This window comes from Hesperophylax consimilis, chromosome 8 (genome assembly GCF_061612785.1).
Source record: "Hesperophylax consimilis isolate HC1 chromosome 8, BYU_Hcon_1.0, whole genome shotgun sequence".
NCBI lineage: Eukaryota > Metazoa > Arthropoda > Insecta > Trichoptera > Limnephilidae > Hesperophylax > Hesperophylax consimilis.
In genome coordinates, this window is record NC_142843.1 from 30,371,126 (window position 1) to 30,397,439 (window position 26,314).

A 26,314-nucleotide genomic window follows, 5' to 3' on the forward strand; every position below is an offset into this window, starting at 1 on the left:
GGGGTCATAAATTACATAAAAACGCGGGCTAATGGCTGTAACATCATTTTACACAAAAATAATTATTCTGTCCTTGTAAAGTAAACAAGGTACAGAAACGACAGCAAAGATATTTCCAGCTTCCAGGAAAAAAAGACAACTTTTTTGTTCAACGATCAAGTATCTCATTAAAAGTAAGTAACATTTATTTATTGTTGTGTATTTTTAAAGATCAGTTAGTTCGCCGAAATAAAGGGTATGAATTTTTAATTGGTTATTATAATTCTGCAAATTCCCTTTTTTTGGACACATGTACCTATCTTAAACCAAAATTTTTAATTTTCCGTAAAAGATAGTGAATTACTAGAAAAATCAATTAAGTATAATATAATGATAACATAATACAATATCGAATATTTTCATGTTTCAATAATTTTTGTAAATACATTATATTAAATTTTTATATTTAATTTTTGGTAATACGTTCTATTGATATGTTTTTATGTTAGTATTTTATGCGGGATATTAAACTGAAAACAATTTGAACATTTACACAAACTTTTTAATAAACATCCGCCTATATTTAAGATCTAATTTAGTTTTTCTAACGTTAGACACAAAGATTCTTATACCGAAAAAACGAAACATCTAGGTAGAGGTTTACAGGTTCGTGTAGAATATTATGGTAACCAAATATGAGGTGCTGAAAAACAAGAGGAAGCGAATGAAAATCCTAAGACGCTTTTGTTTAAAAACTTTAACATAATATTTGAGTCTGCTTCGCAGCGAGGTCATTATGTGGTATACCTACATAATGTGATGGCGGAAGGTGTGTGTTTTATCTACGAGCCATATCCTCACCAGCCATACACTAATAAAACTTACAAAAAATGCCGATGGGAATTTCTCCAGCGGTAGTTAAGAAAAGCATAATTTTATGGCGGTCGCTTTCTCTTTTCCACTTTATTTTTTACGGAAATTGTTACGTAACAAGAAAACGGCTTTAATGTTCAATCATAAAAATTGTTTGGCCGCGAACTGATTACGCCGCACAATGTGATACTTTGGGAATATCTCTGAACTTTATTAATACAGTTGATACCACAAATGTATAAAATCACCTTTAATATCAATAGAAGAACATCCCTTTCGCATGACCCAATTAATGTTTTTATAAGAAATCGGCTGTAAATGTAAAAAAACGGGTGTTGAAATAGCGCTACCTTAATAATGGAGCCAAAGCTGGATTATTCAAATTTTGTACCAAATCAATGAATATAGTTGATGCTATTTTTAGATTACAACTAGACTCTTCATAAATAGTCCCACAAGATCCCGTCTTGAAATGTTATTTTTTTATATTATGGAAATAAAAAGTAATTGCGAATTGTTTGCAATTACACTTTTATTCCCAATTTCTGAGTGGACCCGCAAATTTCTCGTCTTTCTTCGAAAGTGTGAAAATTGAAGGATGAATGATTAAAGAAATTTGAAAGTAAATGTTAAACATACTGTAAATATACAATAATATACAAAGTTCAAATCAACCAGGCTCATTTTTGTTTCGATATCATTTCTGAATAAAAAAAAGAAGTTTATTTCATTTTTTTACCGTTATGTATTATAAAATAAATAGAAACACTATAGTACGTATAATTTATTTTTTAACGTGACCTATCCCATCAAACCAAATAAAAGGGGTGTACTTTTGATGCAATGATAAAGTTTCCCTAGATTCCCAAAATATCACACTGTGCGCCACGACGATACATGTGAATGTGAAGAAATTATTATGACAACAGTTCGGTAAATCCCAATTATTATACACTTCCTTCTGAGATTCCACTTTGTGCTAGATAGTCAACCTTATAAAACAATTATAATAATATTTACTCGACAGCCATTAATGCGCTATTATTTATAAAAAATAATTAAATTTTTAATCCGAACTTAAGTTCTCTTCAGAACACATTTTAAACTATCTTAACGATCAAAACAATCGTAATCGACTTAAATATAATATATTTTATACGTACTGATATGTAACGATTTCAATGCCTATACAGTTATTTTTTAATTATTTAACAAATTAGCCTAGATTACCTTTAGTATCACGGATCAACATGATCCACAGCACGCCGACACTTACAAACTGGCGTAAGATTAGAGACAAAGTTATGTTGATATGTTTGCGTTTCATTTCAAATTGATATGTTTGGATTCCCTTAAATCTAGATAAATCTAATCTTCTGGCCATCCCAGGTCTTCGCCTATCAGTTCGTAGAACCTCTGATTGTGTTCTACGAAGAACTTCCTGAGCTTTGCTACGGTGGCAGGGTCCACTCGGGGGTGTCTTCTTCCCTTAGTTTCTTTTAAGCACCTGTCGGCTGTGTCATTCCTCAGGCAGTAGAAACCTTTCGTTTCATTGAAGTAGAAGTTGTGCCTTCCTATCCGACTATCTAGACCGAGGAAGCTTTCAATCTTTTGAAGCTGCGGGAGCGGGTCTTCGATGAGCCTGTCTCCGTTGACGACGAGGATCTGTTCCCTCGGAAAGACCTCCAGCCATCTGTGCAGGTAGGTGTGGTAGAGAGAGATTGCGATAGGGCGGTAGGACGTGTTGATGGTGCCTCCGGGGTGTATGGCGAGCTGCTCAAAGGGGCGAGGCGCAGGTGTGGCGGGCGCGGGCCCCAGGGCGGGGGCCGGTGGGCCCGAAGCGGTGCCGTGGCTCCGCAGCTGGGTATAGTCCGAGATGGCCCGCGTCACAGGCTCCCGCACGATCAGCAGCAGGCGGGCGCTGCTGTTCATTGCGCGGATTCTTTCTGGCACCTGGAAACAAAAGTCTTATGAAAATACTGTGCGCGATATGGAAATCAGTTTTTTGCACGAAAAGTCAGGGCGATGTAATTATATTATAATATCGCAAAAATAATTAAAAGTAAACGTATCTGAATTTATCAAGTTTGAGAAAACGGGGTCAGAAAGATTACTCTAAGAATTATTTTCAAATATTAGTCAAAAATCAAACATCTTCAATAAGAGTTTTTTTTTACTTTTGTAAAAAAAATCTTCAAGATGACATTTTCCCTTAAGTATATACAGGGTCTATCAAAAATAGTGTCAAGCGGAAGTCCAGAGATAAAGCATCTCTAGGGCTACACAAATCACCCCATATGTTTTTGCGATCGTTTGTAGTTTATGAGTTATATTTTTTATTAGTTTTTTTCGTGAATCCATGACCTAGAGATTATTGGTCACAGAGACATGAATTATTGAGATACATGAATTATATGTCTTGTAGACACAAAAAGTGTGGGCAGATCTGACACCATTGTATTATAAAAAAATGTTAAATCCCAAATGGATTGGGATTTGTTTAGCCCTTTAGCCCTAGAGGTGCTCTACCACTGGACTTCCGCTTGACGCTATTTTTTGGGACAACCTTTATATTAAATTTGTAATAGTTACAAATAAACATACCTACCTAACAATGGCGGTAAGTTTAGATCAATGGCAGATGTGGTTTTTTTAACATGATCTGCCAGGTAAGTATATTTTTTCTGTATCTGTTTGTAAATGATAAAATAAGATAGAGCCTAGGAACTCGTAATCAGTTGTACAGCACCCTTAAGGCCATTTTTCACAAAAACGGCGCTATGCAAATTGTCCAATTATTATTATTATTTTTAAAAGTAGTGAATTCATGAATGTTTCTGAATTTTTAACCTGTGGTTCTTTTGAATTATTACACAAGCGATATATCCTGTGAAGAAAAAATATTTTTATTTATTTATTTGTTTTATAATATTATATCTTTCTGGGGTATCCCGTTCTAAGGTCACATTGTAAATGGTTATTTGAGTGAATTCTCACTATCAGTACAAAGAGTTTTGACGATTTTCGAACCTACGTTGGAGAAATATTCGTTTACAAATTGAACGATTTCCTTTGCATTCTCTTAGATATTTATTTTTTGCTTTGGTGAATCAAGTTCGGAAATATTACTGCTTTTATTGTTGTTAGCGTATGTAATTTCCTTAATAATTTTCCAAAAATGCTTATTGTTGTTATTACAGTTTTGAATATGATGTTTGTAGAAGGAAAATGTTTGATGTTTAGAGAACATATTTTTATAATGCTTATAAAGATTTACAAGTTCAAATGGATAATTTTTGTTTTCAAGTGTAATTTGTCTCTAATTCTTATACTTTTTAGAAGACCTGGAGTAATTCAAGGTTTTTTTTATTTTAAATTTTTGTGTTGTTTTTATTGTGAACGATTCTGAGCACTTTTGAATATTTTTTGACATTAATTTTATGTAGCTCACCCGATCTTTCAATTTCAATAACTCCTTTAATTTGATATTATTAGTTATATTTTTAATGTAGATACCTAAGTAAAATACATTACAATTCAATAAAATTAAAAAAAAAAACACGATTGAGTTATCGAGATTTGATAAATGTTATTTTGATCCATCTTATTCGCCATTTTGTAAACAAAATAAGGCGAGTACCACTTGCAAAAACTTCATATTATGAAAACCGTGTTCAGTTTCGAGTTTTAGGTCCAGGGCTCGCATTTGAAATAATTATTTTATAATGGATAGATCTTATTGTTAAATTGATAATACTAAATTATTGTTACCATTCTGTTTAGTAAAGCCACCCCCTTGTTTCCGCTTCCGACTATATAATGGTGCCCATATAATAATATAAGCCGCGCGAACACGGAAATCTGGGAATTTCTCTCTGAAACTCTGACACAGATATAACGAAGTTACAAAATATATGCAAATCCCATTCGTGGCACCGTAATGCCTCTCGGGGCAGCGTAACTCCCAAATTCATTCCCTTCCCAAGCAAATTATGCAGTCAATCAGGGCCGTTACGTCCTCTTGTGAATTCTGCACGGCGCATACGGGCGCAAGAAACGAGGGGTGGCTCATTGAATTTTCCTCTCACTTTTTTTATATAACCAACGTTTAACACATCAGTAAATTTTACAAGAAGTGAAAATAGATTCAGTACGTATAGTTTTAGCAAAAGAGAATGCATCCAGAAACGTGTAGAACATAGGTTTTTAGTATAAACGACATTAATAGGTTGAACCCATTCCGAGGTGGTAGAAATGAACTTCGTTATTAATCTTAATATTTCAGACGAATTCGCATCTAAAAGTTCATTCGCACATAAAAGAGAGTGCGAAATCTTATCGCAAATATTTTTATTTCAATACGGCCATAGATATGGGTTTCTTCAATCCTAAAATCTAAAGTAAAATGAAAAGTGCTAAAAAATACGAATAAAGAAACCCAATACGAATGCATGGCTGATGTAAGAGTAATTAGTTATTACTTTTTCATTGGATCATTGTTTTTATATTATTCATATTTATTTAATGCTACAACCACAATAGGGCATTTGCCTAGTTTGGGGTATTTTTTAATAAAATTAAATACAAAATTTAAGAAAATATTGCATTTTTATATTGCTAATAGTAATGTCCTGATTTTTCACGTTATTTTAATTTATTTTTATGTTATCTTATAAACAGTATTTTTAACGATATGTCTAAAAATGTACAGTTTTATTATTGTTTAACACACTTCCTACTTAATTAATTCTTCTACTTCACGTATTTGAATTTAACACTAGCTGATATATCAAATATTATTGCACTTAAATATTTAGAGATTTATTCCTGTCACTTCAAAACAGGTTACAACTAGAGTATATAGCATGCAGTTAATTTATGTAGTCTACTAATTAAGGTACCTGATTGTAATACATTGTTGTGTTTTATATGAAACTGTAAAAATAATATTTAACTAACCACCGATTTATCGGGACTGTAACTGAACAAATATGATGTTACAATTTAAAAAAAAAAAACACAGACACACAAATTATTTTTAAATGTTATGTAAATGGTCATAGTTAAGTGCGTTATGTTTGGTTTTGTGTTTTCTAAAACTTTACATGATTTTATATATACTCGTACATAAATATGTATAATGCAATGCATAAATGTAGACCACATAGAAAGATAAAATTTAAATGGCTTCGTAAGTGTGCAAAGCAGATGTTGTTTGATATTGACAATGTTTGTGAAGTTTTTTGTATTTATTGTTATTAATCCACGCATTTTGGCTGCTTTGTTTGTGATATTAACTAACTATCGGGGATTGCACTAAACCCGTCGTCCCGTTGGCTAGGTAACGTTATGAAATCGACAAAAATCGGAGACCCACAGTCAGGGTATCTGGTGGGACGACGGATTACGAATATTGAAACTAGTCTCAATTTTGTTTTCATTCAACAGAAATTGATTATCAATTTTTTGTCATTTATTGATAATTTGACATGTGACATTTTGAACAGTTAAAAATAACTGGCTATTCTCACAGTAATTATTTAAACAGTAATCATTTAGGCTATTTATGGGTTTGTATAGTTTGGTATTGTCGGAAAATAATTTAATTTTAATTTATTATTATTATTATTATTATTTTTTTTTTTTTTTAAACTTCCGATTTAGTTGTCCGGGTTAAATCTTCCCCAAAGGAAAAACTTAACCCTTCCACTCACTTTTCCACAAATGATCATCTAGTCAATCAACATTATGTAAGTGCATTATATAAGCAAAATAAATACAAAACAATACAAGAACAACACGTCAAATCACCAGAGATCAAATGGGAAAATAATTCACCGTCTCCAGATATTTTCATATCAGAGGGTTCGGCTCGGTAGAACTTCTAACAGGGCCTATAAATCCTACTGATCCCTCAACATAAATATTTAAAAAATCTTTTGTTATCCTACATGTATTCAAAATGACCGACTTTTGCATCTTTATATATAATTTTTTTGATAGATCTAATACGCCTAAATTTTTAATTAGAGAGCTAGGTATAATGCCAGTAGCCGAAATAACGAATGGTAATATTTTTATAGTCTGAGAATGCCAAATTCTTTTTATTTCGTTTCCTAAATCTGTGTATTTTCTTATTTTTTCACTAACAGATTTTTGAATATTACAGGAATTTGGAATAGCGACATCAATGATATAAGTTATTTTTTTAATTTTGTCATGTAAAACTATATCGGGTCTATTATGACTAATCGCTCGGTCTGTTAGTATAGTTTTGTCATAATATATTTTATAAAATTCGTTTTCTAAAAATGAATTTGGTTCGTATTCATAATATGGTACTACATTACGGCAGTCAATCAAGTTATGTTTAATTACCAAATTTTGGTGAATTATTTTTAAAACTTGATTGTGCCTAAATGTATACTCGGACGGTGCTAATATAGAACATCCCGATATAATATGTTCTATAGTTTCCGGAAAAGCCAAACATTTTCTACACAAATCATCAATTTGATTTGTATCTTTGATTATATGCTTTCTATAATTTTTAGTATTAATGACTCTATCCTGAATGGCAAGCATAAATCCTTATATTTCTGCGCTCAACTCTCCAATACTCAACCATTTGTTTGACGAAATTTTGTCAACATACGTTTGGTTGAGATAATTGAAGTGTTTTGCGTGTAAAATTTTATTTGACCAGGAATCTAATAATTCCTGGTTGGGATTTATAAAAATGTTGGCATTCTCATCGTATAAATTTAAAGGTGTAATATTTCTATCTGCCTTGCAAATTATTTTGTGCATTTCTGAGCTATGAGCTTTCCTATGGAAAAAAAGTTCTTAGCATTTCTACCTGATTATGTTTCAAAGAAGTTATTTTGACTATACCTCTACCTCCTAAATTTCTAGGTAAATTAACTCGTTCTATAGCTGAATTTGGATGATGGCAATTAAACTTTGTTAGCGTAGTTCTAATTAATCTTTCTAAGTTATCTAAATCTGTATTAGACCATTTAATTATGCCAAATGAGTACGTTAATAGAGGTATTGCCCAAGTATTTATTGCTTTTACTAAATTTTTAGCAGATAGATTGCATTTTAAAATTTTCCTGATCCTAGTTTGAAATTTAATCCTAATATCATTTTTAATACTACTATGGTCTAATCTATTTGATTGTGGGTATCCTAAATACTTATAAACCTCATCCCTTTTCATACTAGTAATTTGGAAATTTCTAAATATACTCTCGTCCCCATCTACAATTTTGCCTTTCTCTATATGGATCGTTCTACATTTATCTAAACCAAAAGTCATTTTGATATCATCTGAAAAGTTTTTAACTACCTCGATCATTTTCTCTAAATTTTGTTCAGAATTCGAAAATAATTTTATGTCATCCATATATAATAAATGCGAAATTGTACTACTCTCCCTTGTATTACCCTTAACTTTTATTCCAAACTTGCTTTTAATTAACATTTTAGATAGAGGATTCAATGCTAAACAAAACCAAAGAGGACTCAATGAGTCTCCTTGAAAAATTCCTCTTTTAATTGAAATGCCCGGTATTACTATTTTCTTACCTTTTAAATTGATAAGTAAATTGGTATTCCAAAAGGACATAATATTTTCCAGAAAGCTAATAATAATGGGGTTAATTTTATATATATTTAATACTTTGATCAGCCACGAGTGTGGGACACTATCGAAAGCCTTTTGGTAGTCTATATAGCAAGTATGTAAATTACGTTTTCGAGTTTGAATCTGTTTTAGAATTACAGAATCAATAACTAATAATTGTTCTTTACATCCCATATGTTTTCTGCGACAACCTTTTTGTTGTTCAGATAAAATATTTTTTTCATCTAAATGAGTATATATTAAATCTGTCAAGCAAGAGGTTAATATTTTGTATATTGTCGGTAAACATGTAATGGGTCTGTACTGAGAGGGATTATTAATATTTTCGCTTTTGGGCAACATATAAGTAATGCCCTTAGTTAGAAAATTTGGAAAATTTTGTGGTTGACTGACAAATTTTGAAAGATTTTTTGCCAAAAGAGGATGTAAAGTAGTTAGACGTTTGTACCAAAAATTATGTATTCAATCGCAACCCGTGGCTTTCCAATTATGAGTATTTTTAATAATTTTGGTTAACAATTCAACCGATATATTAGAAAAACTCATTTGTTCAATGCCTGAAAAATTGAGTTCTTCATTTTCTATCCAGGGACTTGACTCGTTATGTTTTATATCTTTACTCCAAATTTTAGTCCAAAAATTATTATTATTATTATTGTCTGTCATATTAGGTATATTATTATTATATCCGCTACAAATGTTTTCCAACTTTATGTTCGGGTTAAATCTTTTCCCACAGGAAAAAAAACCCTTCCACACACTTCTTCCACAAATCTAGTCAATCCACATTATGAAAGTGCATTATATAAGCATAATAAATACAAAATAATACAAAAACAACACGTTGACCCACCAGAGATCATAAATCTGCGTATTTTCTTATTATTTCAGAAACAGCTTTTTGAATATTACAGGAATTTGGAATAGCGACATCGATGATTTAATTTTTTTTTTTAAATTTTGACATGGAAAACGATATCCGGTCTATTATGACCAATCGTTCGGTCTGTTAGTATAGTTTTATCATAATATATTTTATAAAATTCACTTTCAAAAAATTAATTTGTTTCGTTTATTATTTATTATTAATCAGTTCATTATTATTTTTCTCACTTTTGTATTTAAACTATATCTTTATAGTTATTCTATACTTCAAACTTTTTTCACTTTGTAATTCCTTTAATTTTTATATTTTTGCTGTAGAACATGTTGATTTAAATAAATATATTATGTGTTGGTGTTTTTCTGCGGATTGTTTCAATGCGGTAGGCATGTATCTTCGTCATATTCAGCATCTGCGGCGGCCCTGTTCCGCATACAAAATGCGTTCCGAGGCTTAGTACCGAAATGCGGCGGCTAAATATAAATATGGCCGAACCCGTCAGCTTGTACTGACGATGAAAGTTGAATTCGGGCATTTTTAAAATTCATTTTGCACATCAAAATACGTTAATTATTAAACAACCGCATTTGAATGAATGAACGAAGGCCTGCAACGTTTAAAGTTGTTGTCTCTCGCGTGTTTCGGAATATTATTCAAAACTACTTGTGGGTTATCCGACAAATAAAAATACGTTGATATTTAAGGAACTCTGTGTTTTAAAAAAATTTGTAGAATGCAAATTAGAATAATTAGCTAATACATGACAGTGGAAATAATATAATAGGAATAGTGAATAGTATTTAGGATATTGTCAGTGGTTAAGCACCATGATATAATTTATTTTGTTTCGGTTAGTTTATAATTTTTTCAGTATTTTAAGTAAGTGCCTCAAAGATTGTGTTTCATGCCTGTTTGAATGTATAATGTGCACTAACCTGGTAGGTGCTTACCCGAATTCATAAGAAATGACTTAGGACGGGTTGTTTCGGAGTATTTGAACAATTCATCAAATTTCAACGTTCATTTTCAAGTTCTGTGAAAGATTTTTTCACGTTCTGTTTTTATTTCAATTTTGTCAAGCAACTAGCCTATAATGATATAATAACAGAACTTGAATTGGACTTTCACAGATCCCAGAAATGAACGTTGAAATTTGATGAATTGTTCAAATACTCCGAAACAACCCGTCCTTAGTCTATTTCGATAAAATACTTAAAAAGTAGAACTATTTGTCATCATGCTTTCGGTGTTCTATTGTCTCTTACTGCTGTTGTTTGGAAAATTTGGCATCTGCAAGATTAAATAATTTCTTCTATAAAATAAAAGAGAAGAATAAAATCTCAAATCACTATTGGAAAGAATGGTAATTATTCGGAATCGCTGGACACGGATTATACATAATATTTTTTGATAAAACCTTCTGATTTTATCAAAAATATTACGAATTATTATTTTTCGGAATAACTTTTATTGAGTAAAAACTCAAATTGTAATATTTAAATATTGAAGACAATATTAGTGATTTTTTAAACGAAAATCTGAAACAGAAAAATCAGAAAAGGAAACGGTCACATCTGGGACTCGAACCCAGGACCCTTGTCTTTCCGGGACAATGCTCTACCAACTGCGCTAATGTGACCCTATCCTACTCGGTCACTTTTAACTGTTAAAAGTGACCGAGTAGGATAGGGTCACATTAGCGCAGTTGGTAGAGCATTGTCCCGGAAAGACAAGGGTCCTGGGTTCGAGTCCCAGATGTGACCGTTTCCTTTTCTGATTTTTCTGTTTCAGATTTTCGTTTAAAAAATCACTAATATTGTCTTCAATATTTAAAAATATGACGTATAATCCGTGTCCAGCGATTCCGAATAATTACCATTCTGGTAAATATTAAGAATAATAAGATTCCTAAACACAGTATCGTGTCAACATTACATCGTAATCATTCTTATTAAATACGCACGTTCATAATTATTACTCTAGCAGCATTCTATTTTTAGCCAACCATGAATATAATGTGAAATAAATTTGTTGACTATACTCTGAAATAGAGCTATGATACTGAAAAAAAATGTGCGAAATCCAAAAAATATTGAAGGAGTTAAATATCTGGTTTTTTAAACAAATTATTTACTACAATTCATTATTTTGAATATACTAAAATTAAAAATAAAAACAAGCACGCACCTGAAGCGAGAAAAAAAATCAACTAAGAAAAAAAACCTAGAATCAAAAGCCGTTAAGATGCAATGTGAGCGCCCTTGGGGTGATTTTCTCACGATTACGGCGCCATACAAATAATCCAATCATCATTATAAGGGAGATATCTGACGAATTTCTAGACGACAGAAAATTGTAAGAAAACACTCTATAAACGTCGTCCCTATAAACTAATTTAATTTAAAATATCGAAAATAATTCATTAATTTATCTAAAAAAATAAACCTGTTTTGTAAATGTACATATAGACATGCAAGGATTGCATTAGGACAAATGTAACTACGAACAAATCTATTTTTGTTATTTGTTTTTGGGGTGTTATTGCCGTGTCGGAAGGAGGAGAGGAGGGGTAAGAAGGAGTTAGCGCAACACGGCATAACACCCCAAAAACAAATAACAAAAATACTTTTGGCCGTGAAAATCTTAAATCATATTTGACGAACAAATCTAATTTAAAAACAAATAAATAAATGTTTGTGTTAAGTTTAGTTCAGTTTAAATTTTCTTTTTTAAATTATAGTAATGTAAATATTCTATGTCCGCAAACTGTAAATTCACCCGCCATAACACAGGGTCATCCCTAGCATGGAAGATGAAATATCACAAAAAACCACATGTACTCTCTAAATCGTGTATCAATAAAATAAATAAGTTCCTGTTTGTTGCTTAATTCAATAAATACCATTTTTTATTTTAATTTTTAGCTTTCGTTACGGAAACACTGGCAACTTTGGTGAAGGGTGAAGGTATGACGTTTTTTTCAATTCTGACGGCAATTTTGCCGGCCCACGGCCCACGCACTGAATATCTCAGAACCTACTTCGATCAAGTTACAGATTTCTTAGAATCTTTCATAGACCAAGTAAATAATTAAATGTATTAATGTAGTTTTCCGTTTTTCGGTCAAATGACATTGACGAAATTGTATTGTAGAGTACAGATCGACATACTTAGAGCTGAAGTCGGACGGGCGGTAGTACAGATTTCGTTACTCACCAAACATATGGATAAGAGTCTAATTTAATGAAAATAAATAAGAGTTATAAGTTCATTTTTTAGTAAGTACTCTTTTGGCAGCCTGCAGAGTATGTACTAACGAGTTACGTACGTCAAGCTATAAAGTTTACAGTTTCATAGGTGAAGAAAAGTTTAGTTGAATGTGTAAAATGTTTATTTATTGTTTAAAAATAAACTGTTTTTATAAACCCAATAATAATATTATTGAATACATAAAAAAAAATAATAATAAAAATAATATTTTTTTTTTAAAAGTGTAAAATGAGTTCACTTTTTATTTATCGTAGTTTGCACTTTGTTTGTACTTTTGTTTGTATATACCTACATGGTTCGTACTTTATGTAGTTGGGTTGTACCTGCTTTGTTTATACCTTTTGTAGTTTGTTTGTACTTTTTTGTAGTTTGTTCGTACTTTTGTTTGAACTTTGTACTTTGTTTGTATCTACGTTGTTCCTATTTTGTTTGTACTTTGCTTTATTTTTACGCTGTTTATAATTTTTTGCGTTTAGGAAAGTTTAGTTTTAAAATATGTTTTTTTTACTTCGTTTACACTCAGTTATAAAAGAAAGTGCGTAATCTAGTTTATTGGTAATATTTATTTTAAGTTTATTCTTTTACAATATCTATTTAGTGTTTCAATTTATAGCTCTAAATTTAAAATAAAGTCTAGTAGGTGTACTAAATGCCAGACTTTTCCTCCAAGCATTACAAGAAAATGTCATTTTGACTAACCTCAGGAGTAACAAAGTAGCTGGGGCTCTTTTCAATCGTGATCTGCCCCTTGAACGAATGCGGCATCTTCCTCCTGTACCATTCCAGACCTTTGGCATAATTCTCGTCCCTGTCGAAGAAGTGCACCTCGCCGGTCGCCCTCTGCACCATGGGGTGCAGGTACAGCATCTCGAGCAGAGCGCGCGTGCCGCACTTGCGCACGCCGATGATGATGGCCTGCGGGAGGCGGCGCGCGGTGCGAGGCAGGCGGGGGCGCACGCGGCCGGCCAGCGGGTGCGCGATGAGTAAAGCGGGCCGAGGGCCGCCGCCCTGTGAGCGGGGAGAGTTTCCCTCGCCGCCGGAGCTCGCCACCTGTGGGTTCAACGGAATCGAATATTCATCCATAATTTGGGTTTAAGAACAGAGGTGGTTGACATTAAAGCATAGAATATTTCTAAATCTAGTCCAAGTTCAATAAACTTACAAAAACTAACATTTAGGGAAAAAAATACTACACTCATTTGGGTGTTATAACTTTATTTTCCAGAGGAAATTGCTTTTCTATCTTAGTATCTGTACAAAGTGTCTAAAAGATCATCGTACAAGCAGGAAACTGATCTACATTACGTTGGTTTTCGATTTTGTGGTACAATTTTTTGTAAATCGAGTCTAAAGTTGGAATTATTTACATAAAATTTGAAAATAAAACGGTCTCTATGCTCCAAAAGTTTTTTTAACCGTTTAGTTTTCAAAAAATAGAAAAAAATAAATGCTCAGATCAAAAAACATACAGTGTGTGGCAAGCCTACGCACGACGGAAGTGAAACTTTTAGTATTCTTCTCTCTCTCTTTTCATTTCATTCTCTCTTTTTTCTGTCTATTGACATATTTATAAGTAGCATGTGATAAAATAAAATTTAAAGTTATAAAAATATGGGATTCGAACCCGGGTTCTGCATAGCGAGTGTCGAACGCTCTGCCTCTAGACCGCGGTTATTACGTATTCGACCAGAATATCATATATTCAAAATATCTAAAAGTCGCAGCACGAGAGCATTTTATCACTTTTCCTCGTATTAAAAAAATCACAAAAAGAAAAAAAAAATAGTTAAAGCGGGGATCGAACCTCGGTTCTTCACGACGACAGTCAGACGCTCTGCCTCTAGACCGCGAAGCTGAGTTTGGAGAGTGACCTAAACTAGGTATATAATATTAGCTAGGCTCCTATAGCGAAATGATCACGGTTTTTCGTGACGGTCATGAGTCGGTTTTACTCCGGTCCTCGAAAATGCATAACGCGCGTAAAGAAGTTTCACTTCAAAAAAGTATTTTTGGGTTACATGACAGAGATTCGCCAATACTTCGCTTGTAGTTATTTTTTATCCCTATAGTTTCAAGACTATAATAGTGTTGTTGACGTGCTCGTCAACTAATATTGATAACAAACACTGCGCGATATGAAACTGAAGGATGCATAGCATTTAGCTACTTTGCATAGTGACAAATTTCGCTGAATCACCGAGAATGTCGTGTAGAGTAGGGACTAGGAACATGGAATAAATAAAAACACTAGAAGTGCCTTCCTTTGAATGGAAACAAACGTCGTCACTGACTGCCATTTAGCACGCAATCTGTCTCTCTTACACTTAACTGACATCGTATATCGCCGTCCCATTTGAATGTCACAATCATGGTGAAACAAAATTTTGGGAAATTTAATGCCCGATTAGATAGACTTTTGGATTACGAAACACGCCCACGTGGCATTTCTCGTGTCCTTATTTATTACGTGAGTATGAATCAAGAGTATTTGTCTTGGGGAACTTTTGAAATTTATATTTGGCGAAAAAAAATACCTGTAAACTGTAGATGGCGCTATCGTAGATGACGTGGAAAGTCAGGAAGAGCGAGATTAGCGTGACGGAGAGCAGCGCGGCTGCCATCTTGGGCCGCGACACGCCGACCACCAGCACGCAGTCCGACAGGTCGCCCTCGGGCGGTCGGATCGCAGAGCGGGGCAACCATCTGCAACAAGTGGAGAACGCACGCATTATACATTTAAGCCATAATATAATAATTTTTGACTGTAGTTCCTTATTGTAGTATTAACAGAAAGCTACAAGCCAAATTGTGTAAATTCTTAGTATGCCTTATATCGTCACGAATATAGGAAATATTCATAAAAATCGCTAGACAAACGGAATCTAGAAACGCTCGACTTCAAGCAAAAAATTGTGTTGGGAAACTGTCCGAGATAATCTTAGCTATAATATTGTATTTTTTTAAAGTCGTTTCTTTAAGACTGGCCGCATACATACGTTTTCCGTATTCGATTTCCGAATTCCTTTTTCGTATTCGGACATCCGAATGCACGGGATCAGTAGAAAATACATTAACTGCCGCACACGTTCGTTTTAGTTCCGAACGGAACAAATTCCTTACGCACGTTCCGAATGCGAGCCGGAGCGTTCGGAGAAACCGAATGGAAAAAACCTAATGACGTCATGTGGAACGCAGCTCTTGCATACACTTTGTTTGTGCCGACGCAAACGTTCGGAGGGGGGGGGGTGGCTAGAGAATTTCGGGACATGTTTAAAATTGATGTTTTTGAAGTAGCTTAATTGGCGACCAGTCGCCTTTTAGATTTTTTCGGCGCCGATTCATTCTTGCTCTGAGTAGCCCAAATGGCGATATATCGCCCTTGTTGGCAACACTGGTTCTGACGTTTATACATTCCGAATGAAGAAAAACGAACGTTTGCGCTAGTCTCACGGAATTCCGAATACGGAAAACGAATTCGGAAATCGAATACGGAAAACGTATGTATGCGGCCAGCCTTATGCGTTTATAATTTCTATTGATTTTTTTTACTATTTGTATTCTACTCAAAGGAAACGATAGAAAAACCTTCAAGTTAGCTAAAGCGTATTTTTGTTATTCATAATGTAAACCAATTCGTTATAAAGATTAATCGAAAATAGTGATTTAGCATTAAGCTTCGCCTTAAGGTTTATGTCGTGAGGCTGAAGAAAAGTCCGAGGGGACGGAAAGAGTAAGGTAACTGACTATTCAGTTCTGATGCCAAATACGGTTAAAGCCTTTTCACCAGGCAAAATACCACTCTGGAATGAATGCTAATGTTTAGACGAAACACTTTCAGTCAAGGAGCGCTGCACAAGTGTATCGTTTGCAAAAGATTAAAATTGATTTCTTCATTTCTTTTTGGGGTATTATGCCATGTTGCGCTACCTCCTTCTTTGACCAGAAGAGTAATGCGTATTGATTGCACATCTATCTTGATGATGAACACTTTGTTAACCTATCTGATGTATATCACTTTATCTTTATACAAATTTTGTTTCTTGTATTTTTATATCATGTATGTATGTATTTTTGTTTATTGTAATCTTATTTTACTATGGCGTAAAATGAATAAAATATATTAAAAATATACTTAAGAATTTTAAATTACATAAAATACTTCATTGAATCTTAATTGACTGTCCTGAGTTACTCCAATTAATCAGCATCCACATACCCAAGAGATCTTGCCGAAATTTACTACCCTTTTATTTTTACAACACCAGGACACTGTCTTATCAAAATTCCCTGATTCCAAGACTTCACAGTCTTGGAAATAAATACTCTGATCTGGGAGATATATTTCATCTTAAAAATAATCAATATAAATATTGTTTATTTCAATTCTTTTATATATCGAGACACAAATAGACATCTATAATTTCCGCAATAAATATATATTTTTATTTTGAATATCTATTTATGTGAGACTTCTTATCATTTTTACTAATGTATCTTATTTTATTATATGCTTTTGTTGTAACATTTAATATTTTTTTCTTTTTTCGTTGTATTATATTTCTTTTATTGTTTTAATTTGGTAGAATTTATAATAACTGTGATACTCTACTATTAAACTTTGTAGTGTGTAAAAGCCCATTAGGGCGTGTAATAATAATAAATAAATAATAGAACCTATCATCGATGCAAACGATACATTACCAAAGTAAAGAGCTCCCTAAACACGAGTTTCTCAATTAGGGAGGTATTGTTACCACTAATATTATATATATATTGGTTAATTATGTATTATATGTATATTGGTTAGCTTAGAACTTAAAATTGTGTAAACAGTTGGTAACTAATACATTATATTGTTTGACTTTTCGGACATCAAACCTTGTTGAAATTCATCCCCTCTCTTGATCCAATGTTTCGGACAGTCGGCAGTCCACTATCGTGGAAAATTATATGCAGGGTACAAAAATGTTAGCTTTTGTTGAAACCTTATCACAGTGATTAATCCTCTGTAATGCGGGCTGTAAGGTCACTTGAGGAGGTGGGAGGTGAGGTGGAAGCGCAACTCGGTTTAATACCCCAAAAGTCGAACAATATAATACTTTTGACCATGAGAATATTAAATTACATCACATAATACGTACAATGTTATTTACGACCGGATTCAACAATGTCAAAGACAGATAAAACAAACTGTACGCATTTCAACAAACCGGAGATCACAGTTCGATAGTTTTTTTCTTCCTCCATATCCTCAAGAAGCTCTACTTCATAATTTAGGTTAATTTAATAAGGGGTTTTTTGTTTTTATTTTAATTTCAGAAATTTAATGATATCCATCTCGATTCTTTCTGTGAATCGAAACCGACGAAGAATCACGATTCACAAAGCGATTCCTGTTTTGCAAATTACAATTTTGTTAACAATGTCTTGAATCTATGTTCCTTTGTTCCCATTAACCGGTTTGGCAGAAAAAAGTCTTCCCTGAGATAATTGCTTAAATTAACCGAATTGATTGATGCCTCCGGCAAAATTAATTTCCCCTACAATCGCTGTAATAATACCAATTTCGGCTCGAGCCAGGGAAATTATGAAAGATTAATGGCTTACTTCCTCGTTTGAGGGATAATCATCTGGATATAATATTTTATATGAAGCCCAATATAATATCAGGTTTAAGAAACCATTTAAGCAGCTTTTATTATTCCATTTTACTAAACGTTTGATCCACGATAGAATGTTAACTAAACGAATAATATAATATAAAGCTTTAGTTTTAATATTGCAAAAATTGAACTAAGTGAATTGAATTAACTGTTTAATTGAAGTGATGCAGGAATGCAATTGACAGTTAATTATTTAGTAAGTAATACAATTGCTAGAATACAAAACATGTTATTATGTTGTGTTTACGCGGGCAGCAAATTAAGATTAATTTGATACCCAAGTTGTCTACGTTATTTTAGTGCATGTGTTCGTGTATTTATTTACTATCAAAATCGGTGCACGAGCACAAGAATACGTATAGATTTTTTAATACGTAATGGATTTTTTTGTAATTTTTTTTTATCGGGATATTGGCTAGAACATCATATTCCAGCAGTAATACGCAGTATGGGTAAGTGGTACAGACCAGAAAACTTCAGCAGTGGTCATCGCTACGACTTATTCAAGATACCACATGACACAACAGATGTTCTGGGACAGCACAGCGTGACAAGAGGAATGGTGCCATTGAATTAAATTTCTAATACAGTGAACATATTATTTATTATTTTTCAGCAATAATTATTAGCCTGAAACATCTATATAAATTGAAAAAATTTTGCATGCATGACACCGACGACGGGAATTGGGAATTTGTGCTCATTTTTAAAGCAGAATTTAACATCATAAAGGTGCACTCCCGCCAATTTCCTCTCGAGTGTTGCCACCAAAAGAGAAATTTGACTTCGTCGTGGGGGATTCCTGCCACGCTAAAAGGGCATAGGGTGGCTTCTGGCTGCTGGCGGTGAAAGAATTGTTACATGGAATAATTTTTTCAGAGAATTTCCATACATGATATATGTTATTTTTCCATCGCGAAGAAATTTTGATTTATGCATTATTAATATTGTGTTATCAGTCAAATTGGTCTTCTTTTGTATGTAGTATTTAGTATACTTTAATTATGAATACTTGTAATAATACTTATGTGAATCGGTTCAAATTTTCTTTGATTTCAACTTAATCAACTTCTACTTGTCAAGTTGTAACGCATAAATCTTTATCACGATGGAAACCAAATTTAATGCTTAATAATAAAGTTCTTAATTATTTTTAGAAAGCATAGTACGTAAAAGTATGATTAATAATCAGACTGTTAAATAAAAAACATGCTCTGAATATCAATTATGATTTTATTTCAAATATTTGGAAGTTAACAGTTCGAAAAAATAATAATTTATGTGCAGGATTATTCAAAGAACTCTATTATTTATAGGTATAAATATTTATCTCAAGGTTGAACAAAGTTCGAAAATAACTTAGTTAAATTTACATAAATGTCACTTCATTATTAAATTATTATGAACATTATAAGATGTCAAGCAATCAGGAATTTAAAAGGGCGCCAGATTATTTAGACATAATAAGCAAGGATATTGTGATAAACCAAGCATTGAGAGCAACTTAATCAAATGATATTCCTTTGCGTGTTTGATGTGTCGCCATGTTGAGCCTGGTTTCCTCTCGTGTCAGCTATCAACCTGCCTGTCGCTCTGCCTGTCTGGAACTGCCATAGAAATGTTAATCCAGCTGTCAGCCTAGCTTGCTGTCCATGGTCGATCTCCTTGTATGATTGGATCGATACTTTGTAACGAGAAGTTGGGCAAGGTGTTACAATCCGTTACAAAGTATTGTATGGAAAAAAAATAAATGTATGAAAATATCTAAGCATCGTGTTGGAGTCAGTTTCTATACATAAAGTTATACAATTTGAGGCGCTATTGTGTATAAATTAAATCGTTGAAACTCTGGGACCGGGTTTATCAGTTTCCCTGAAATCATTTATTTTACCTCGTGTCTCATCTAAAAATGCTTCTGAGTGAGCAAGTACATATGGTTATGAAAACATTTATCAAAGAAGTACACTATATTTCAGTCAAAAGATCGAAAGAAGCATTGAATTTTACCCTTATTTGGTCTGCTAGGACATAATTTGTCTCCAAAGATATTATGCTTCCGAAGCGAGGCGATCAGATGGGGAGTTTGCTTATGAAATTACCCATTGGTTGGTCGAATTATTTAACCGAATTTGTAAGACACGCCGGTTCCATGCTAACTCAACACAGTGACTATTCAAGACACTTTTAAAAAGTGATATAAAGTCATCAAAAACGATGAATTTTTTTAACCTAACCTAACCTAACCTACATAACCCAGTTAATAAAGTTTTTTGTTTCATCACTTTCCATGACTTTATATAACTTTTTAAAGATGTGATGAATTATCATTTTGATGATTTATCCGGTCACCAATATTTTGAAAGCAGATTACCAAATAAATATTATTGCGTTTAGATTTTGACATTAACCTCAAAATATCTTATATATATATAATACACCTATCACCATTGATCATTTGTACATCAGCATCATCAATTTTCTAAAATATTATTATACCGAAAGAACAAAAATGACATCTTTGAAATGCATACAACATTTTTATCGGTTCAAATATTTATGTCAGAATCAGTAGATTCAATCGTACCAACCAAACAGTGTTTTTAAATGTGATTGAGTTGTTAAATGACGATTTATAAAATCTGCGTTTAGTAATGTGATGGTTTGAATAATCACGAAAATAAATAAACGATAAATAATAAACGAACGTGCTCAAAAAAAATTTTTGTTTAGACAACGACGGAAGATTTATTGACAGACAGGCCTGGAGTAAACACATTCACACGGGACAGGGCGCAGGTACAGGCAGTCGAGTCTTGAATTCGGGTACGTTGACAGCCCCGAGAAATGAATACAAACCAGAAGTGATGTGTGAGATTACAATTAATTAGTGAATTCAGATGATGTTAGAAAGCTTTGTTGGTTTCTGAATTAAAGTGAAATATTATTGAACCGGTTTTTGTGTGAAGTGAAAGTGGTTGGACTCAGTGAGAAAACAATTAATAATAATGACAATAATAATAATTGGATAATTTGTAGAGCGCCGTTTTGTAAAAACCCACCTCAGGGGCGCCAGGTGTTGTGCAATCGCGATTGTGTTATAAAGTTGTGTTGATTTAAACGTGATTTCGTATACAGTTCGAACTAGATTGCTTGTCTTAAAAACATGAAAATAATAAAAATAATGATTGCGTTTTTAAAACAGAGTGAATGTACTTAAAGGCGGGAAGTGTTTAATCGGGCTAGGTTATTGATTTGGCGAGATGGCATTTATCCACGGAGACCGAAAACCAGAGAAACAAATATATCATTAACTGTGGGTTCGAATCCTAACAGATTAGGGAGGTACAATTTTATTTACAGGAATATTTAATTACCCTTTTAAAGTCTTAGGGAGGGGACCAAAAGTGAACAAATTGCCAGGATTTCACTAAAAGGAAGAAGGAATGCCGGTAGGGGGTAGACCGAAAAATTAAACTGATTTAGCTATATAGTGTGTAACCAGGTAAGCTTCACACTAGGATTTGGAGGTGACTAACAGGGTGAGTTTTTTTATATTATTTATTAAACAACAGAAGTCCCTTTTAAAGGACGGATACAGCATCCAAGTTTACAACCCCTGTCGTCCAAATAATGTTTCGAAAGGGAATGTGTCAATCAGACTATCTACCAGCTGAAAAAGGGAGACGGGCCGATGACCTTTTCATATATAGGCCGAGACGCGGTGTACAGTCAGTCAAAGGGGGAGTTTTGCTAGCGTATGACCGCCCAAATAGAAAGCGATCGGATGCAACCAGATAGAACAAAATGAATATCTTTCGTCTGTTATTTGACTTTTCTAATTTAATACTTTTCATCTATTGTTTGACTTTCTAAGTTACGAATTGGGATGCACAAAAACAAATCTAAAGTCGAAAGAGGGAGATGGTAATCTCCGAAATAAAACTACCAACCGAACAACTTTTCTCAACAGGTACCTTTCGAGAGGTAGGCAGCCTCTTTAAATTAAATGCAAAAATCAAACCAATTATCCGTTTATACCTACCTGAGAGGATAGGTATTCAGTAGGAGTTACCCATACCTAATACACGAGGATGCTAATAACCTCATAAAATAATTACTAGAACCGAATTTTAAAATACAGACAGTCCTCATCCTAAATTTGGAATTTCGAGTAGACCTTACATATATCTCACATGATAATTGGCTGAATGGGTAGGCACACAACCTATCGTTAAAAAGCAGGCTAAATGTCGACAAGATCGTCGTGTGTTATCTATGTATTGACCTAGAAAGGGATGTAAATCCCCGACGGCGAGGGAGTTACAACGTTTTCTAGAGGTGGCACGTAACTTAGGACCTTGCGTGTCACATTTTCGCGACTAGATTCGTGACAAGGGATATCATGGTTTTCCCCTTCTACACTCAGTAAAGTAGATTTTCCTGGAGGTGTATGAGATTGGGGCAATTCTGAAATTGGTGATGAGACCTGGTTTTCTTTATTCTGGCGTGACGGTTGCCGATTTGGAACAAGGGGAGACCCGGCCGGTTGTGATATCCAGACACGCAGATATCGATCGCCTTGCTCAAATTATCATCCATCAGTTTTGTTTGGTAAGAGGAGGAGTCAATCTTAGCTTGAAAAAAATTCATTTCCTTTCCTCTCCTTCCCCTCCTAAAATATATACATGGATGGCGCCGACAACTAACACCATAAATTTATCGTATGTATATCACATATATAAAATCTAACACTTTATTATACTCACATTACCCTATGACAGGTAGAATCACGTAGCTAGTTTGAAGAGCAGGCGACTTCAGAAAAATAAGGTTTATGAAATGGCTTTAAAACACAGCGATAATGGATTCAACTCACTCTATCTCAAAAGAACCAAGGGATACCACACATACATAGATAACTAGGTTTCTAAACCGAGAAACAAAAAACCAACACAACGTTCGGTGAAGCCTTTTTATACTGAACCGTCACGTGAAATGAGTACGTTCAAGGTCGTACGTCACGTGGACAAACTAGGATGTACACACTTGAAGGGGTGTGTAATAAAGAGAGGAGCAAAGGCTTGTAGAGACGGCAGGGGAGGAATTTTCCATCCCTGCGAACACATATGCAAAGCCTTATGGAAAAGTTACCTATGGGACTTTAAAGAAATTTATCGTAGAAAGAAGAGAAGGAAAAGTTTGAAGTAGAAAGGGCGGATCATTACAGTAATATACACTAAAATGTATATATTCGGGATCAGCGTTTGTCGAACTACATGAAAATATGTTTGTTATAATCATATAGCCATAATATTTGTTAAATATTGAAGACAACATAAGTGATTTTTTAAAACGAAAATCTGAAACAGAAAAATCAGAAAAGGAAACGGTCACATCTGGGACTCGAACCCAGGACCCTTGTCTTTCCGGGACAGTGCTCTACCAACTGCGCTAATGTGACCCTATCCTACTCGGTCACTTTTAACTGTATCATACTTCGAATAAGAACTACCAACATTGTCTTCATTTTCTTCACCGCACATTTTTATTGGCAACTATCTTTATGTATGATTTTTCTGTTTCAGATTTTCGTTTTAAAAAATCACTTATGTTGTCTTCAATATTTAAATATTACAATTTGAGGTTTTACACAATAAAAGTTATTCCGAAAAATAATAATAATATTTGTTCACTGGAGTTCCTCATTAAGCAGGTAGGTATTTAAGTATCTATTCACAAATCTTATCGTTTCAGAGGAAATTATTAAATAAGGGAACGTTTGGAACATAATTTTTTGGACGCGAGAACTACTGTAGGTATATAGAAATATTAATTTAACTTAAGTGAATGCTGTCCTGTATCCTTTCTGGTTTGCATACCACGGGGTGACTACCCTCTGGTAGAGAAACACACCCTTTAGCGTGGGCTGTACGCGCGTGGGAGGCTTTTATTCGTTTCGTAGGAAGGATGGCTGTTTGAGAATTAAAACTAATACTTGTGCGCAAATAAAGCTGAAAAAATAATTCAAAAACGAATGCGTGGGAAGAAACGTAGAACTACTAATATTTATATTACCCCCACGCAAACTCCCGTAAATACGTAATTCGTCCAATGTATTTTTTATGACTTTTGCTTGGGTAATTCAAAAGCATTGTTTTATTGTATTCATCATATAATTTTACTTAAGACTTAAAAGTCAATCAACTTTGTACGTACGGATTTTTTGTCGAATGTTAAATTAATGTTTAAGAGAGAAGGTTTTTTATGCTCAGCACGAAGGATAACATAATTTAAGCAATATTTATTGACATTCAGTTTCAACACATACAAATTTTTAAAATATTTTCCGAGAAAATATACATGTCGCCGATGGGAAATCAAATTACAGTCTTCGAATTGCCGGTCAGGTGCTCTACCAATTGTGCTTTGTCGGCTTATTCATCTTGTAGACTTTTTTTCTAGAAAAATAAAGTTGGTTGTTTTCTAGTGAAGAAAATCTAATAAGCTATAATTATTGAATGAAAAAACCAGCATATATTAAATAATTTAGCGGAGGATAAGCCGAGGTAGCGTAATTGGTAGAGCACCTGACCGGCAGTCAGAAGGCTGTGGGTTCAATTTATATCGGCCGCGTTTATGTTTTCTCGTTTTTTTTTTTTTAAAAGAAAGACAAACATTCCTAGGTTACGAATAACCTGAAAATATTTGAAAATCTCCTACTACCACCACAGTAAGCTGAAAATGTTGCTTGTATTGTGATGGAGGACTTAGCCAGCCGAGGAATTAAACACACTACGCCTGGGTGGGACCCAAACGCGATGTCTACTCGGCAACAGACCGGTCAATTTACAATTAATACAGTTGTTGTAGGCTAGTTATTGCTTATAAATAGGATTTTTTTTAATGAAAAAAAGAAAACTAAGAAATGATAATAATATTAAATTCTTATAACAATAAAAGCATTAAATATAAAGTAGGTTTTCTGAATCAGAGAACACTCGAACTATGAGCTTTTGCCTATTTTTTAAAAACATGTACACATTTTCAGGTTATGAATTACCTGACAAAATTAATTATAATTACTCCTACTACTATCGTTATTGATTGAATTCTGGGTAGAAACCCGACGCATTAGAGCACTCAGTCACGAATCGGTCTTTGCTCTCATGAAATTTGTACAACTTTTTTGGTCTGTAATTTCTAGGTCAATGTAATTGTTTTCAGCTCTAAACGCCATGACGAGCAATGCATCATAGAAATTTTTCTAAAAATAATAAACACGCCTATTTAATTTATTCTGTATGCATTATAAATCATTAAAAATGTAGAATCTCATGCAAATCCAAGTAGTTATATAATCTAAGAAATAATGTTTTTCTCTTACAATTTACCTCTTTGCAGTTTACTATGTCTGTTTTGTCTCTTTAAGACATCTTTATGAACTCTCATTCCATAGTTTATTTTCTCAAATCAGATCAGACCCGAAATCTCCCGCTGAAAGATTACATCTACTGAATCTGCTCCCAGCTAATCACTGAAAGGTCTTGCTACCGGTTAAAGGTTTTCTTTTAACTTTACTCCAAAACACATTCAAATCGCTTTAAGTACGCATTATAATAGTTAACACACCAACAACCTTTATGCTAGTATTTATACAGACCTCAATTGTTATAGTGATTTATTGTATTATGCTGAGTTGCGCTATTTCCTTCTTTAGCCACCGTTTCGGACAGCATTACAGTGTCCATCATCACACATCTGCAGGAGGTAGCGCTACCCGGCATAATACCCCAAAATAAATAACTATAATACTTTTGGCCGTGAAAATCTCAAATCATATCAAAATTCGATTGGATGAATAATTTGTATTGTCTATGGTGGTTTATTATTTTAATAAAATATTTTTTTTGTCTCAATGATTGCAGAATTACCTTTTGGCATGATTTTAAATTGAATACAAATTATACTTTATACTATTTGAAATATGTTGATATATTT

At 33.4% G+C, this 26,314-nt stretch overlaps 1 protein-coding gene across 1 annotated transcript in view; it reads right to left on the reverse strand.

The window, feature by feature from the left end:
• Positions 1-1,378: 1,378 nt before the first annotated feature.
• Hs3st-A (Heparan sulfate 3-O sulfotransferase-A) overlaps positions 1,379-26,314 on the reverse strand; it is a 420,705-nt gene continuing 395,769 nt past the window's right edge. Inside the window, exons 4-6 of the mRNA XM_089634585.1 lie at positions 15,188-15,356; positions 13,353-13,703; positions 1,379-2,805 (exon numbers count right to left, since the gene is read on the reverse strand). Of these exons, the coding sequence (XP_089490711.1) occupies positions 2,221-2,805; positions 13,353-13,703; positions 15,188-15,356 (1,105 nt within the window). The 3' untranslated portion in view covers positions 1,379-2,220. The remainder of the gene's footprint in view (positions 2,806-13,352; positions 13,704-15,187; positions 15,357-26,314) is intronic.